The sequence below is a fragment of the Ailuropoda melanoleuca genome, chromosome 1, assembly GCF_002007445.2.
Source record: "Ailuropoda melanoleuca isolate Jingjing chromosome 1, ASM200744v2, whole genome shotgun sequence".
NCBI lineage: Eukaryota > Metazoa > Chordata > Mammalia > Carnivora > Ursidae > Ailuropoda > Ailuropoda melanoleuca.
Genome location: NC_048218.1, coordinates 207145902 through 207164031, shown reverse-complemented (window position 1 = coordinate 207164031; position 18130 = coordinate 207145902). Strand labels below are relative to the sequence as shown.

The 18130-nt window shown below is 52.8% G+C and overlaps 1 protein-coding gene and 1 pseudogene across 1 annotated transcript in view; both read left to right on the top strand.

Moving 5' to 3' along the window:
* The first annotated feature begins 1827 nt into the window (after positions 1–1827).
* LOC117797453 (collagen alpha-1(I) chain) overlaps positions 1828–18130 on the top strand; it is a 106318-nt gene continuing 90015 nt past the window's right edge. Inside the window, exons 1-4 of the mRNA XM_034649717.1 lie at positions 1828–2040; positions 7754–7902; positions 15919–16166; positions 16328–17632. Coding sequence (XP_034505608.1) covers positions 1828–2040; positions 7754–7902; positions 15919–16166; positions 16328–17259 — 1542 coding nt within the window. The 3' untranslated portion in view covers positions 17260–17632. The remainder of the gene's footprint in view (positions 2041–7753; positions 7903–15918; positions 16167–16327; positions 17633–18130) is intronic.
* The window catches only part of LOC109489042, a 71247-nt pseudogene continuing 70650 nt past the window's right edge, over positions 17534–18130 (top strand).

Here is an 18130-nt window from a genome sequence, read left to right as displayed (position 1 = left end):
GAGCCCAGTAACGGTGAAAAGGGTGGGGCATTTCTGTCCCTGGGCTAGTTAAGAGCGGCCCCATGGGGAAGGGGCACCCAGCCACACTAATCCCGAAAGGCAGGAAGGTTGGGATTCGGGGGTCCTGTCCGCAAACCTCCAGGATTGCGTGAAGAGGAGGGCTGTCCTTCGTGAGGAGCCTGAAGACCCCGTGCCTGTGTGAGGGACGGGAAGGGGCCGGCCCAGCACCATTCCATCGGGGCTGTGATATCACTGCAGAGTCTGTAATCAGAAGGATCGCGTGGGGCCCAGATGCCCCAGGCCCAAGCCCCACGTCCTGGTCTCACACGGTCAGCTGCCTCTGCTCCAGTGGGACGTCACTCCTGCCCGTGGGACTCTGAAATGCCCCTCCCAGCAGGCACGACAAAGCAAAGGATGACCGTTCACAGGCTTCTCTGACACACGGGACACATGGTGATGACGGGCCTACTCTATTTAGAGAGGGCTTCACGTCTTGCAAACTGCTTGTCCATACACCCCCTCCTCCAAGCCTCAGAGCAAAGGGCTGGTGAGGCGGATGCCCATTGTGTAGTTGCGGCAGCTGAGGCACCCACGGCCCCGGCACTGGGGTGGGAGGGGGTGACAAATCCAGAAGCTGACTCATGGTGAGGAGAGCCGAGGAGGCCGTGCATTAGCTTCTAGGGGCCGGTGGCAGCCAGGCTGGGGCTGCCGAGGCTCGGGCCTTCCTCCCTCAAAGGGGAGACAGAGCGGGGGTCTCGGAGGGTCCCGTGATGAGGTTATTGCTACACTCAGCTCACACAGTGCAGGTCAGAATGAGTCCTTCAGGAGGCAGTGCGCAGCCACGGGCGCCACCAAGAGCACAGCTGGTCCCCAGCCGGCTGTCACACCACGGGCTTCCCACGAAGCCTCTCTGCCAGATGACATGATGTGTCACGAGAATGCACTAATTCTCTGGCCTTGATTGGAGATGAGCCGCTCTCTGCCTTAATTAAAATTGAAGCTTATGGGTGCTAAATGTGGCTCTTGCTAAATGCAAATTGTCTTTGATTTACATTTGGAATGGGTCCTCCTGTCCCCTTTCTGTACGTTAACTTTCACGTGGTAAGATCTGGATTTTTTTTTTTTTCTACTGAGAGCTGTTAAAGGACCTGAGGAGTTAGAGGCTTGGGTGGGTTCAAATGTGGGGCTCGGCCCAAATCCCCAACAGAATGCCTTTCTCATAGCTTCTTCTGTGGTCCCCGTGCCACTAGGGCTGGTTAAGTCACAGAGAGTCAGAGTCTTGCAGACTGATCATAACAGAGCATTTGTGCACCTGGAGTCAGATGCTGGGTGTGGCTGGCCCCCGATAGCTGGGTTTTTATGAGGGCTGCACCCATGTGATCCAGTCCCCTCTCCGGCAGGCCCTAACCCCACGCGGAGACCCACCGTGTGCTCTCTATTCTGAGGGCTGAGGTCAGACCCTACTTATTTCCAAAACCAATCGGGTCAGTCTTGAAAAATACAACAGAAATAGCCTTTTCGCAAGCAACAGAAAGCAGCAGCTGCCGAAAATCCTTTCATGGAGCAAGGTGAGAAATACAAATAAATCAAGTGAGGCAGTTTATAATTAAGTGCTAAGGGGTACAGCGCTGCCCATAGATGTGTTAAGAACACAGGGCGGCAGGGGTTGAGTGAGAGCCTGGTGCTCTAAGGGAAAGTTAGGTGCCCCGACAGGGACAGAGGGAGCTGTGGGTAATTGGAGGAGAGGAGGACCGGTGCTCCAGGCAGGAGAGAACACAGGACAAATGTTCGGAAGGGCAGCCGAGAAAGGCATGTGGATTAGTTTCCATGGCTGCCGTCACCAAGTGTCACAGACCGGGTGGCTCGTTACAGAAACTCATCCTCTTGCAGTTCTGGATGCTAGAAGTCTGCAGTCAGCAGAGCCCACGAGGCTCCCAGGGAGGACTGCTCGGGGCCCATCTCTCGGATTCTGGTGCTGCTGGCAATGCTTGGTGCATGACTCCAACCAGTCTGCACCCTCACGTGGCCTTCTCCTCGCGTGTATGTCCCCACAAGGCGTTCTCCTTGCTGCGTGTCTGTGTCTGTGCCGCCTCTCTTTCCGTAGGACCCAGTCCTCTAGCTTGGGGGCCACACTAATGACCTCACCTTAGTTACCTAGATGACATCAGCCAAGACCCAATTTCCAGATAAAGTCACATTTGCAGGTGCCAGGCATATGGCTTCAACATATGTCTTTGGGGGATACAATTTAACCCACCTACCATGCTTATGGGCCAGAGGCCAGCCTGCCCACCTCTTGGGGGAGACACTGTCAGGTAGAACTGGGCAGGGGGCTGGGGGAAGAACTAAGGCAGGTGGGGCTGGTGGTCTGGGAGGGGGTTGATGAACCCCCTGCAGTGCTGGTGCTGTCAACAGTGGAGGGAGATGCAGCATGGAGGTTATGACCAGCCAGGGGAGAATCCCGATGCAGGAGCAACGGTCTGGAGCACGGCCGTGCCAACAACAGCAGAGAACTATGCTCCTTTTGAGAAACATGTTCCTGATAGAGGGAACACTTGACCTTGGAGCACCGCCTTCTGTGCACCTGGAATAGCCTCCTGGGATCGAAGGCCTGTGGGCCCCACCAAGTCACAAAGCTGAACAGACGAGCAGCAGTCCATTGCAAGAGGGAGACGGTGCCCCTGGGACAGAGGCTGAGCAAGCTCACAGGGTGTGAGGAAGCTGCACAGGCCAGCCTTTCAGACTGTCACATCACTCACGATGGTTCCACCACACCCCTTCCCCAGCCCACTTCTACGGCCATGTGGGTAGTGGGGTGTCCTGTAGGACCACTGTAAGGAACAGATAAAAAAATCCCAGCTTGATCAACAAATGGCCATCTTGGGGGAGGGATCTGAAAATGTCTGGCAGCTGCATTCTGTCATGTTCTGGGACAGCCCTGAATGACCCAGGTGACCGCTCTTGCCAGTGGGCACATGCTCACCCACGTGTGTGGAAAGAGAAATAGACCAAGGTGCCTGGGCTGTGGCCAGTGGCCCAGCTAGCTGGTTAGGGGTCTGGAAGGAAAAGGACTGGAGGGTCAGGGACAGAAAGGTCTGGGGAAAGGCAGGTGGATGGACATTTGGGAGCGGGCACAAGGTGTAACGGTGTTTGGCTCCCACGTTAGTGCCCACCAGAGAGCGCCCACCATGCAAGAGGTGCTGGACAGCCAAGTATGCAGCTGCCTCACTGGTTGATGGCAACTGGCCTTTGTCACCAGCCACCCTGGGACTGGCGAGATGGGTACATGACTGGAGCAGCCAGAGTGGCAGAGAAGGTGGCTATGCGTGGGCCTGACAGCACCGACTCCCATTTATCAAGGGTCATCTAGAACTGCCCCTTCTGAATTTCCAACCAGTCAGCCACTGAGGCTACTGCCGACCCCAGTCGGTGCTGTTCCTTGAGGGGACCATCTGCCTGGTAGCAAGGTGGCCACATGAAGCCCCTTTCACCTCGGAAGGGCCAGCGGTTCATCTTACAAGGATAGACAGCTATTCCAGGTGTGGATTTGTCTCTCCTGCCCACAGAGCCTCAGCGAGCACCACCATCTGGAGGCTTATGGGGCAGCTGGCCAGGCATGGATGCCACACAACAGAGCATCCAATGGAGGGCTCACGTCACAGCTAAGAAGGTGCAGGGGTGGGGCCATGACTGTGCTCACGTCACAGCTAAGAAGGTGCAGGGGTGGGGCCATGACTGTAGGATGCGCCAGTCCCCACACCCTACACCATCCACAAGCAGCCAGGCTCACAGAGAGCTGGGATAGTGGACTGCAGGAGTCCCTGAGGCTCGGAGGGGAGGCTGTGCAAGGTTGGGAAGGAACCCCTTGCAGGTGCAGCGTGTGCTTTACCTCAGAGACCCCTCCGTGGCGCTGCGTCTCCCGTAGGAAGAACACATGGACCATGGAGTCACCCCAGTGACCTGCTGGGAGACTCTCTGCTTCCTGTGCCTGCAACTCTGGACTCCGTAGAGCTAAAAGTCTGGGTCCCAAAAAGGACAAGGCCAGGGTCCTACTGAACTACAAGCTACAGCTGTCACCAGGACACTCGGGCTCCGCGTGGCCGGGGCCCAGGGGGTGAGGAAGGAAGTCACTCTCTTGGGGTAAGGTGACCTTGATCAGCGGTAGGAGGTAGTGCGCTTTCATACAATGGGGTGGGGGAGGGAGACACACGGAAGCCGGGGACCCCTGTGGCTCCTCCCTTGTGCGGGCTCAGCGTGACTGTGTGCCCTGCAGCCCTGGCCCAGGGACGGTGTGATTATGAAGGACTCCGAGCCCTCAGGACAAGGTCTGAGTCACACTCCCAGGTAGGCCATTTAGACCAGATACTGTGGGGCTGGGGGGACGAGCTGCAGCACTGGTGGCTTACAGTTAATTCCATCCTTCTTCTTCTAAATCTCCCCAGAGGTGAGAGACCCAAGAAACCATAGGGGAGTTGCTCCCTACACATGGACAGAACTGTGCATCTGTGTGTTGCAAGGGGAGATGCGGTGGCCACAGAGGTGACACCCAGCTGTCCCTCCAAAGGCCCTGCCACAGAGACATCCTTGACTGACAGCCCCAGAGCCTCCCGCTTGGCTTCTGAGGCCACACCTTCTTCGGGCTGTCCCCAGGTAACGATGGAACATGATGGGTCCACAGCATGTCTGCAACTGACCACTCGTGTGTGGTGATTCCCCCTTGGTCTGGCTGTGAACTGTGCTCAGAACTGTGCTGATTTGAGGCTTTTCCTACCCCTTCTGCTGTCCTTCCACAGGTATCAGACCTGGGCCATGGTCTGAGGCTCTCCCCACCTACCTCTGCTCGTTCTCCCCTGCACCCTGCACAGACGGTGTCCCCATTCAATCTATCACGTGTCTAATTCTGTCTTGGCGTCCACCTCCCTGAGGATCCCAACTGATACAGATATGCTGGCAAAGGGGAGCCTCTGAAGTTACGGTTTCTTTGTTTAATAAGGGAGAGAGAGATGAACTGAGTAATCCCTGGGATCCTAGCAATTCAGCCTGAATCAGATCCAAGTTTTCATTCATAAGGGTCAGTTGGAGCAACGTTCACCAGCTGGTGGGATGTGGACAGACACCGTGATGTGGGAATTTCACTACTGATCCTTTATGTGCCTCATCTACACGGACAATTCGGCTAGATGCTTGCACAAGTATTCTATCAAAAGTCTATCGGCGTTGATATTTTTGCTCTTTTGCACCTCACACACTGCCCCAAATTTACAAAATGTTTAAAAGGAGTTCTGAAATATTTTGAGCAGTAGGAAAATCATTAGAACAAATGCAGATCTTCCCAAGGGACTATTATAATGCCCTTGTTTGTGGGCGGTTCCTCTGCTCTCCATGAAAGCCGAACAGAACAGCGATAGAACAGGGAGGCAGAGCAGCGATAGAACAGGGAGGCAGGACATTTTGTGATCTCATGTAGCCCTAAGATTAGCCACTTTGTGAATCTGGATGTAAAAACACAAAGAGATACAAGGATTAAAAAAAAAAAATGAGGATGTGGTAAGAGTAAACCGTAAGGAAGATGGGCATTTTTACATCAGGTCTTGGTAATTCTCTGAACCAGAAATCTGACTATTTACATCAACCTGACAACCCCTCCCTCCCAGCGCAGCCCCTCCTCCCAGCCCGGAGGTATCTGGTTACAGAGCCACGGGAGTTTAACCAGGAATAAAAGGGACCGAGTTCTGCCTGTTCAAGTAAATGACCAATGTGCTCTTGACGATGCTGGGTCTTGGCTTCTGTAATCACTGTGGTGTTGTTTTTTTTTTTTTTCTTGCTCAGGTAACTTGAAAAATTACCAATGGACCTTGATAATCCCAGTCATTAGTAAGCTTAAGCAGGCTTTCTTCAAACACAAAGGGCAAAGTTCTTTTCCTATGGGAGATTTGCGCACTCTGATCCCATCAGAGGTAGTGAGTGCCCAGAGCCGCGGGTATATCCAATTCCTCTGTTGGAGCTGAGCCTCCGAAAATGGCCTTCGCATCCCACAAGCACGGTGTGGATACAGGAAGCTGCCCACCCACACAGAGGCCGGTCTCACAGCCTCCCAGCCTTCCGTTCCCACAGATTTCCAGAATGCGCTCGGGAATAAACAGCCAGGTCCTGCAGGTCCCTCGGAAGGCTGCTGGCCATGAGGGCCAGGCTACCTGACCACAGCGAAGACTGTGGCCAAAGCGGCCAAGGGGCAGCAGAGTCAGGCTGTAACAGCCCGATAACAGGCATTCCTGTTGGCTACAAACTCTGCATACACAGCCTTCCCCTTCTTCTTTGCTTCTCTCCTCCCTTCCTGCATCCTTTCTTTTCCTCCCCACCCTGTTCTAGAAAGAATAATACAATTAAGTTAATCAAAAGTGAGATGTTCGTTAGTTAAGACTCTTGTCTCGCAAGAAACAGAAATCCAACTCTATCTTAAGAAAAGACAGGAATGTGGTTGGCTCACAGGGAGAGGGAGAGGAGGAAATGGTCTTAGGGGTGATGGGGGCCAAGGCTTCCATGTCTTCCCTCCTTCCTTCTGAGAGCCGTACTCTCAGGCTTCTGTCCCTTGAGGGGGGCAGCTCCAGGTGGAAGCCTTGCAGCCTCGGGGTGGGGAGGGATGGGGCTTGGTCAGCTCCAGTTAGAATCTAAGGGAAGGGCTCTGATTGGCTCCCCAAATGAGGGTGGTTGTGATTGGCTGAGCCTGTGGGCAGGGACCAGAACACTGAGGTGGAGGGGCAGCCCCTGCCAGCAGGGGAGGCAAGTTCCCCCAAAGAGGAGGATAAAGCACTGAATGGACACGGCATGTGTGGGTGGGTTCCAGCTTTCAGCACTGATGCTCTGGTCTCTGGCTACCTGTGAGAAAGACATGAGGGTTGGTTCCAGGGCCCACAAGGAACAAAAGAACCAAGAGTTCAGGAGAAAGGCCACTTGGTTGGTTTTAAGACCAAACAGGAATTTCTCTCCGGAGACCTTAACATATGTCTTTTTTAATGTTTCAAACCATCACATCCCCCTGTTGGCTAGCCACACTCACCCCTGCCCTAATAGAATCGAGTCCTGTCTGTCGGGGTTTCAGACACAGCTCTGGTTGGGACAGTTCTAGGTAGAAACAGATTTCTCTGCAGGGTCTCGTGCCTTCCTTGGAAAACCACCCCAAATAACTCTATTGCCCTTCTCCCTCTGGAGTCCCAGTGCAAAGCCCAACATACTTTCTAAAATCCCATGTGATCCCTCTTCCGCCTTCATAAAAATCCCTCTTTCTACTTGGGCCTTAAGTGGTATCTCATTCCCAGGCCTCTGACTCATTCCCCTGGTGTTCAATAATATAAAAGTCTCTAGAAAGGCTTACAAAGTCAAAAACCCTAACCTCACATTTGCATCTCATACAACATAATCTCTCTTCAGGGACGGTTTGGTGCAGATGTCATGCACATGAAATGGGAAGGGGATGCTTGTTGTCATCCCCTTCACCGCATGTCCTCCCCATAGGGACTCAGATAGGTTTTCAGCCCACACAGCTGGGAGGGCAGCTCAGTTGCCAGCTCCATGTGAAACAGCTGTGCTCTCCCGCCTGGTGATCCTGGGGGACAGGCTATTCTAGAAGGCACCCTCCACAGCCACACACGTTCTGGAGGGTGACAGGCAGGCACCGTGCCTGCAACTCTCTTGGCTGGAAAGACAGAGCAAAGTGTGCAGTTGTTGTGTGTCTGGTTCCCAAAATACTTTCCAGGAGAAGGATCGGAAGAAGGGTCAGACCAGCAGGTCTCAAACTTCACACCAGCAGGTGCACAAGGCCTACCTCAAACTGCCTGACCAGAGAGTGGGGAAGCAGCCAGTGCCTGAGGGCCACTCTGTGACAAATGCTACTCCATCCCCGAGGTGCCAGGCTCTCGGCTGCCCTGGGACCGGCGGCAACTGTGGAACAGACTTTTAGGATGTGAGCTCTCCTCTGGGGTGAATATCCTTTCTCAGCGCAGGGCCACAGGGTATATGCCCAGGAAATTATGGGCGCTGTGATTTCCCAGAAGAATTCTGGAAAGCAAACAGCAAACATGCCACTGCTCTGTGGTCTACTTTTGGGACTGACACTGAGGAAGAGAAACGAGCATCTCCCACGTGCAGGTGCTCACGCACTCCCCGGCACTCTCATTCGGTGTTTACTAAGTGGTTGTGCAACATGCCTGCAGACACACCGGAGAGTGGCGGAGGCAAGTGTGAGTCCAGAGCCTGTGCCCCTCCCATCACACTTCTCAGTATGTGACAGAAAAGCTCAACAACCATAAAAATAAATCAATAACACAAACCACATAAAAAAGGGAAAATCCTGCATGCAAAAGAAAAAAAAAAAAGAAGAAGGCAAGATAAAGTCAAAAGGCAGATAGACCGGGAACAAACACTTGGCAATCCACGGCACTGATGGGGCTAATTCTGTGAAGGTGTAAAGAGCCCCTACAAGCAAGTGAGAGAAAGAGCTAGCATCAACAGGAGAGAGGGCCAAAAGCACAGACGGGTAATTTGCAGGAAGGTAACTGAGCAGGAAATACAAACGCACTAAAGCTGTTCTCCATTCAGAACAAGAAAACTAAACAGTCCAAGTACGAGGCACTATTTTCACCTAACACATCAGCAAATATCAGAAAGTTAGGAAATCAACTTTGCTAGTGGGCCTCACGAGACAGGCCTGCGCGTGCCCCGTGGCGGGAGTGCACCCCAACCATAGGAGGAGTACAGATGGCCTGCGTCCCAACCGTGCGAGTGAGCTTTGCTCCAGCATCGGAGTGTGTGCTTCACGACACTGCAGTATGTGTACCCGCATTCCAGCGCTGGGAGCAGCCTCAGTTCTCATCGGGGGGGACTGCTTCAATAAACAAATGTAACAAATGACAAATCACCATCAAGTAAGGTATGTGGTGTTTCTACTACGGAATACTACGCGGCCATTTCTGGAACAGGGCAGCTCTCTGCAAACTGCTACGCGCCCTCCAAGACATGCCGCTGAGTTAGCAGACGCACACCTCACCCCTCCACTCCTGCAGGGAAAGGTCCCCACCTGCCCCTCCCCGCTCTGCTTTCCTGTCTTTCTCCCCACCAACCCCCGCACCGCCTCCTCCATCACAGGGGCCACTGCTCCCTATTCCTGGGGAAACCAGAACCCCCAGATCCCTGCCCGTGTGTGTCTCCGGGCACCCGTCCCTCCAGTCACATGACGAGCCTCCTGTCACCCGGTGGACTGTCCCCCACCCGGTCCACAGCTGACACACCTCACCCCTCTTGCCCACTTCAGCATTTTTCTCCTGCACTTTTCCTTTTCTGCATGGTGGATTCCCTTCCTGGACTGTGACAGAGTCATGTCATTCGCATTCGAACATGCTGGAACATTCTACTCCTTAAAAACCAGCCTCTGTTGATCCACAGTCCTCTCCCCACCGCCTATCTCTGCTCCCTGTTCTGCAAAGCTCTTGGAACTAGCCTTCAAGCAAGTGTCCCCTCCGTGGCCCTGTGTCCTGCAAGCCCTCTCCACGGGGCCACTGTTCCCTCCCGTCTGTGGCTCATCAAGACTGCCGTGGCCAAACCCCACGGTCACCTCCAAGTCCTGTCATGCAGGGTGCACTTTCCTTGACACGCTTCTGTCTCCTGGACGCCAGATCCACTTCTCTTGGTTCTCTTCACAACTCAAGGCTGCTCATCTCCCCAGCTTCTAACTGGTAGAAGGCCATGGGGTGCAGTCCTGACCTCTTCACTGTCTACACTTGCGCCCAGTTCAGTTCCCTGAAATGCCAGGTGGGCCAATGTTTCCAGCCAGATGTCTCCCTGCTGCTCAGGTATCTTCACTTAGGTCCCTACAGGCACCTCAGACTTACTATGGCCAAAAGCAGACTCCCCGTTTCCCCAGCCTCTCCCTGAGCCTCCCCTCCCAGGAAATAGGATCATTCTAGCTGCTTGGACCAAGACCTTCAGAGCCATATGTCACCCGTTTCCTTCTCTCAGACCTTGTGCCCTATCTATCAGCAAATTCTGGGGATTCTGTCTTCAAAATACATCCAGAAGCAACTACTTCTCACCACCCTGCCTCTCCCTTCGTGGTCTGAGCCAGGGTGTCTCTTGCTTGGATGATGGTTACGGTCCCTAACTTATACTCTCCACCTCACAGAGCTGCCAGGCCAATCTCTCAGAGCGGAAGCCAGATCGTGCCATTCTTCTAGCTGATGTTCCCCAGCACCATCCCTACATAAAGCCTCACCTTCCTCCCGTCACCCGCCACCCGCAGCCACACTGCCCTCCTGACCTTTCCTAGAACCCTCCCCCACAGCTGCGCACCTGGTTCCCTCGCTCATGTCTCCCTGATTTCCACTCATATGTCCACTGGGCTCTGGGACCACAGTTAGGGCGGCCTGGCAGCCACTGAGGGACGGTCCCAGCTGGTGGGGCTGAAGCCACAGAGGAAAGACACGCTCCCCAAGGCAAAACAAGGCAAGAAGAACCCCCAGCCTCCCTCCTGCTCCCACATTGGAGTCTCCCCACTGACCCCCTCTGGCCAAACCCAGCCAGACTCAAAGTGGAATCAGTTGGCTAAAGGTCCTCGGGTGGCAGCTCCAGGCAACACAGAGCAGGGCGGGACAGAGACTGGATCTTTGGGCAGAGCGAGATGACCACACAAGAACATACCCCCTGCAAAAGGACAAATCTTCAAACAGGCTAAAAAACCACTCTCATGAGGGAGTGGTTACAATGACCCAATTCTCTAGCCCTCTCCCTTCTTGGTGAACCAATTATGTCAGTTTCTTAAGGCTGAAATATAAAGAAAAGACTTAGAACCAACCATCCTACCAAGATGTAGACTCTTGTTGAAGCTCGGGTCAAAGCCGCTGTGCTCGGATCCTAGCCACGAGGCTGTGGATGGTTTGTGGCCTCGGTGCTGACCAGTGTGAGCACGGAGACTCTGCGAGCGCTCCGTATTAGCGGTGAGCCCCACACGCAGCCCTGTGCTCCACACAAGGTCCTTCCGGTTGGCCAGAGAAACTCTGCATCGGTCTTCACAAGATTCTCATCATGGGCATCGTGTATGGATAAGCTACAATGACAGGAAAGCGCTCTCTCAGGCTGGTCAGAGAACAATGAACTTTGTAATTATGCTTTACTTTTTCACCTAGAGGGTAAAATGCTACAATGAGTAGGGATAGAAAAAAAAATTTTTTTTAAAACAAGGTAAGTCCTTTTGCACAATGGTGCACTGGGAGTGTTGCAATGATTTAAAATGACCTTTTGCAAGCCCATGGCATGGAGCTTCTCTCTCCCCATTCTCTCCCAAGACCTCATGCAACCCTTTGGAGTTATATTTAGGAACATCTTACAAAATACCTTTTTGACCCACATGGCATAAGGAGGATTGTTAAAACTCACTATGTCCTTGACAGCCTCCCTGTACAACCAGAGCCCTTGATCTGGGCATCTTGTAGGCTCTGTCCGTGTACTAAATAGGCATTTATTGATTGTGATATGAAGTGCTAAGGTTCAAGGACGGGGATAGATGCTGGCAAATTCGTGCATGGGTTTAACTCCAGGTGTGGCTGGGCCCTCTGGGAGGGACACAGCTTTCTCTGAGAGTCAGGATGGAAACTGCATCTGCGGTGATGGGTGGATGTCAAGAGCTCTAAGTCTGGAACACACCTGAAAATCCAGGACACACACTGGAGTCTCGCTCTCCAAACACGGCCAATCCTAAGGCACTGTAAATGTATTTTTTTTTCTGGAGTCTTGTTAAAAAACCATAACTGGCATTCTAGAGGCCAGGTCTGGATATCAGCTGCAAGTTACATGAGCAAAAGGTTAAGAGTGATACTGGTAAGGACCCTCTCATGCAAGTCAATGTTCATATTTGTACTGCAGTATATGAACTTTGGGGCTAGTATAATTGCCAAAGAAATTTTATTTGCTTGGGAAATTACTATAATTAATTTGCACTGTTTTATAATGCCTCAAATAGATACGCTGAGTGAGAGATCAGAAATCAGTCACGAGCCATATTCCAATAATAGTGGTATTCCAAATTTCCCTGGGTTAATCTGTATGCTTACAGTGCGTTCAAAGCTCAGAACCAAGTTGAGAACCAACATACACAGACCTTTAGTCAAATTCTGCAGCCCTGGATGGGAGGAAATGTGGGATCACCAGAACAAAAGTTACATGGGAACTCTGCAAAGCAGTTATAAAAGCAGCCAATGGCAGAACCGAAGACTTTATTCCCAACTAATGCTGTTTACGTGACTCCACCCTTAGTCAAGGAAGGGGACAAAATTGCTGGGATTACCTATTCTTTTATTTAGCAAACAAATGCCTCTCTACTGCACAGTGCTGCGGGTCACACATATCCTGCCTGCTGAATCTGTCATTCTTTAGAACTGCTGAGTGTGTGTTTAGGCACAGAGCTGGTCAAGACACCAGCCTGTTCTCTAGAGAAAAAAAGTGAACAGCAAGTCTGTCCGTTGGGAGAATATTGCCACAGAGCTTACCTTTATCTTAACCCAAAGCACTTGTTGGATTGCACGAGCAGGACGACCCACGGTTAACTGGCGTAATGGATGAAGTGCAACGTGAAACACAGATAAAGGAGGTGGCTTGTGTGGGTCCCCTGAAAAATCAAAAGCGACCCAGGAAAAGGTTGCCAGGACATATGCTGCCCCAAAGCAGCCCTCTCCACGGGTCCTGAGCGCACCTCCACCTCTACCCTTAGATTGATATTAGTGGCCTCATTTACACCAGGGAGCAAAAGCTTTCACAAGGTTACATAATCGGTACCCATGTTTAAAGGAAAATAAAAATTTGAATGTGACCCTTAGCCCTGGTTTTCACGATGGGATGACAACACCCGTTTCTCTGGTATCCAATGAGTTAGCAAAGCATTCGCAAAGAGTCCTCAGTCCAGACCCTGTTTCATTTTTCCAAGAGGTGCTTTCTGTACAGAATTGAGTGACTGGTTTCCTAAATATACAAACCTACGTAGCTAAGATGTTGATGTCTGTCCAAGGTCACCCTGAAGGAGTTTCCTAAATAGTATTGCTAGCCTTGTACAAAGCTTTTAAAAGCAGAGGGCCCGGCAAATTAAAATCAATAGGCAGGAGTTAAATGGATATCAGAGCACGTTCTGATGGCTAGTCTCAGTTTCCCTCCTCCGTAAAATGTCTCTGAGAGTTCTAGGGGATTTTAATAGAAAAAAATTGGGGAACAACAATTACACAAACACATGTGTGGTATAAAATGGGGTTAACAGCATCTCCTCCTGCAGATGTACTAAAACCTATAATACAGCCCCAGCACTGGCACATAGTAGGTGCTATATATCGGTACCTCTAGTTATCATCACCCTGGACAAGTGATGCCTCGATGGAAACATCTTCAACAAGCTCCCTTTCCCTGAGAAGCACTGTCCTAAGCCATCTGTGGGGAAGGACCAGAGGCCTTTTTTTTGCTTGTTTGTTTTTAATTTTCAATTCATTGTGCAATGGTATTTTTGAAAACTAAATAAAAAAGGGATTACCAGAGCAATACAATTAACAAAGATGTACAATATATATAATCAAGACAAAATACAAGTTCCCTATTAAAGAGGCCTTAGAAATCTTCAGAAGATTCTCTTGCAGAAGGGGAAGGAAGTGACTTGCTCACAGTTTTATAGCAGATGAGTGGCAGTGCTGGGGTAGGACTCAAGTCACACTCTTAGAGCCTGTGAGGTGCTTCCATGGGCCCCCCCCCGCCCCCCCAGTCCTGGCCAGCCTCTACTTCTCATCCTTCCATCAGTCGGAAGGACAGGGCCACACCAGGGTGAGGCGGATGTCTCTGGGTAAAAATTAAAGGGGGCGCCAAAAAACTCGGTCATCATGATAAGTAATATTTCAACGCAATTATTTTTTTTTATAGGCAAGGCAATACTGTGCTAACAAATAATTATCAAAATCTCAGTGGTTTAACCCACCTCAATCAAGTCCGAAGCAAGCTGCCCTCTCGTTTCTTACTGGACACCATCCAGAACACGTGGTCCCTAAGATGATGGCAGCAGAGGAAAAGAAAAGTGAGGGAGACATACCAACTCTTCACTGCCTGATGTGGAAATAATTCACAATAAAACTACTCACATTTCATTAGCCAGAATTAATTACACATTCTTAGCCTAACGGCCACGGCACTGGAAAATGTAGAGGACCACATAGATATTCCGTGACCTAAGACCCTCTGCTTTACTCAAACAGTATACATATATACATATATACATATATACACATACACACACACACACATATATAGCATATTATAAACTTCATATATGAACTTATATGTAATCTTCATATTTCATGTATAAAGTTTAAATAGATTACATATGAACCTTATATATAAGATTATTATGTATATAAACTTGTTGTATATATAATCTGTAGAAACTTATATGTATGCAAACTTTATTTTATACCCGAAAGAGTCAGAATTTTTCATAAAGATAGGATCAGTAATGGTGTTGACCGGAGCAAAAGGCAAACTCACTAATGCTTCTCTTTATTTTAAATTTCGATATTGTGTTCAGCATAGCTCGTACTGCATTATTTTGAGAAGGGAGTCATGGGTCAGCGGATTCAGAAACAATCAGTGGCAAGTGTCATCATATAGACACAGTTGTTTGGCACGCCACGTTTAGCGACTGGCTAAAATAACTGTGCAGCAAGGTGGAGGTGAAGATGGGGTTGCCGGCACCCCAAAGGAAAACCACCACAAAAACTCAATTCTAAGACTCCACTGATTGGAAGATATATGACCAATTTATTAATACCTTTTCAGAAGGAGAAAAAAAATGTCTGGGAAGCCTCTTTTGGCACTGTCTCTAAGGAACACCCAGATCTCAGAACTATTAACATATGCAACAACAAAAGGCTCTTAAAATGCAGGCAATATGGTAACACATTTTAATTTAGGGTCCCCGGGCACTGAAGTCTGCACCCCAGCAAAATAAATTCAGAGAAGGCATCAATTTTATTAATGAATGATTGGCCATATTTACACAAAGCAACTGACAAAAGTACCTATTAGAACTGCTAACCACTGGCCATCAACCAGGACAGGCCCCAGGCAAAGCGTTTAGCGGGAGCAATAACGCCTGGCTTCCTGGTTCTGAATCCTCCCTAGTGGATCTTCCTGACTTCCCTTCCTGTCAACTTCCTCCTTCCCACCTCTCCATCTTTTCTTCCCAAATCAGTTCTCATCAAATGGGGTGATGTCCACGCCCTGGAAAATTAGTACTGTGACAGGGATTAAAATGTGAAGCTAAAGAGATGAAATTTAAGTGGCAGTTGGGGAGTCATTTTGAGCAGGTGTGGGCTCCCCTGGTCCCAAGGTAAACCTCCCTACCTCCTTTTCTGCTTCTAAGCAGTGTTTCCAGCATTTAGGGGAATAATGCAGGCTCATGATCCGCCCCCCCCCCCAGCAGCCCGTCAGAAAAAGGTCAAAGTGTTAAATTCCACACCTGTGGGACCAGGATGGTTACTTGGTTTTTGATCCCAAACTAGTCCCCTCCAGAGCATGTCAACCTTCTGTCAAGCATGGAGCTCCAGGACTTTCCAGTCTGGTTTCTTCTGGACTGGAGAGCAGGGGAGCAAGAGAAGGAAGATATAAACAGCTATGAACCAAGGAAGCACCCAGACTGCAGGGGATTTCACACCAAATGATGGAAGGAACACAGGAAAGATGGCTGAAACACCTGGTGGGATGGGTGGGAGGCGGACCTAAGGGGTGTCTCTGAGGCGGGCTAATCCTTCCTCTTCTGAGGAGAAGACTCCTCGAATCTCCGGATCTCCGCACCTGGACAGGAGTTAAGGCCGCTTCCTCACGTTCTTTCTCTGATTTACTGATTAGGGGGAGAGGCGGAGCCGACGTCAGCACTCAGGGCGCTCCAGTGACTTTTGGGGTCACTACGTCCTCACAACTTAGAGCAGGAAAGGAGGCGTCTCCCGACCGAGCATTCACCCCACTTTCAGCCGGGAGCCAAGGTCGCGTCATCCTAGGGCGTTCGGAAGGGGGACGCCACCACCTAAGCCCCCTGGCCCTCGGCTACGGGCCGCGCCAGAGTGGCAACGCGGTGGCACGTGGAAGCCTCGCCCTGGGTTTGCAGCCCTCTCGGTACCCATTGCTTAGGAACTCCGCGTTTTCCTGGGCGCGGGGCTGCGGATACTGCGCCCGCACTTACCGCGGATCCACTGCGCAACTCTTGGCGAACCCGAGATAAGCCGGGTGTGAGGGGGCGGGTAGGGTGGGCTGTGAAAAGCCGCACTCCCCGGCAACACCGACCGCGCGCCGGGTGCATGGGGGTCCGCACGCGGGGTGGAGAGCGACCGGGGCCGCGGCTTTCCCGGAAGCAAGTGCGGGTNCGGGCCCCCCCCCCCCCCCCCAGCAACCCCCGGCTTCCGCCGCTGCGGGGGTGGCGGAGCAGGGCGCGGGGCGTGTTTCAGGGGGTCGGGCGTAGACAGAGACTCTGGGGGACGAGATGCATCAGAAATCGGCTCCCAGCGAGTCCCGCGCCGCCGCGGCCGTAGGAGAGGGGAGACCCCGCCCGCGGGGCAGGCGACCTCGTGCGGCGACCCGGGGGCGACACGGGGCGGCGGGGGGAGCGGGCGAGCGGCGTGCGCCGTGCACTTCCTGTTCTGTGCACGCGGCCTTCCACCGCCCCGCTCGCGCCGAGCCTGCGTCCGGGCCGCGCCACCCCTTGCTGCCGGCTCCCTGTCCCCGGGACGCGGCGCCGCGGAGGGACGCAGCGGGCGCGCCCTCCGGCTGGCAGGGCCCCCGCGAGCCGAGCCGCCGCCAGAACTTCTGCGCGCAGCCGAGCGGGAGCCCATTTGCCTGGGCGTTCGCGTTTGCGCCTCCTCCTCCCTCCTCCCCTCCCTCGCCCAGAAGAGGGACGGGCCGAGTTCCAGGCTCCCGGCTGGTTCATTCTGCGGCCGAGGATTGTATTTACATACAGACTGTCTCCCTCTCGCCAGATTGTCCAGTTCGGCGCAGGCACGGGAGGGTTGTTTTCCAAATTATTGTCTTTACTTGCACCTGCCTTTCAGATTACTTCTGGGAATCTGTGGGAGGAGCTCAGAGGGTGGAAAATGTTGCTTCGCTTTGCAAAAGGAAGAAAACTTTGTCACCCAGCGGGAGACCTCTGCCACGCGTAACCCGGAGAGACACCAGAACCAGAACAGCCTTGGGCTTTGATTTTGCATCGCTGAGCCCCTAAGGAGGAAGAGGACACGTGAACACCGCGCTCCCGCCGACCGCCATCCGTCCCCAGTGGCGGCGGCCCGAGGTACCTGCGCCACCTTCCTAACCCGGGGAAGTCCCCACGCGGTGTCTTCGGGGTGGAAGGATAATAATAAAGAGCGCGCGGCCCGAGGCCGAAGGCAGGGGCCGGGCTAGGAAGGAGAGGACCGAATTGCTGGAACGAGTCACCCGGAATTAACTTCTGGTTAAAGTTATGGGAAGCGCGTCCATGGACACCAAGAAGAAGAAAGATGTTTCCAGCCCTGGAGGGAGCAGCGGCAAAAAAAACCCCAGCCAGAAGAGGCGTTCGCTGCGAGTGCACATCCCGGTGAGTGCTCGCAACGCGGTCCCCGGCTCCCCACCCTCTCGGCGTCTTCGACCCTGGCGCCGAAGCGGTTAACGCGGGACGCCCCGCGCGCGCCGTGCGTGCCCCTCCTGTCACTTCGGGCGCTCAGGGATGGGTGGCGGCGCAGGGTCGAGCTGGGCCGCCGAGCCTAGGCTCCATCTCTCTCCCCAGCTGCGCACGGCCGGGGCTCGGCGACCGGCTGCGGCGGGGACGCGGGAGGGGGCGCGGGGCGCGGCTGGTGGCGGGCTGGGCGTAGCCCCGGATTCCGCTTGGTGCGGGTGCTGGGGGCGGTGCGTAGTGTTGTTTTGTTGAATAAGGACGGTGTGGACCGCGCTCGGGAGAGGTGGAGCCGCGCGCTGCTGCCGGGGACGCAGGGGAGGGGCGGTGGGCGGGGACAGCGGGCGGGGGTGTGTGGCTGTGTAGCTGCACCCCCAAATGGACCTTCCTCCTCCCCAGTCCCCCTCGGGGTGTGCCTGGGCC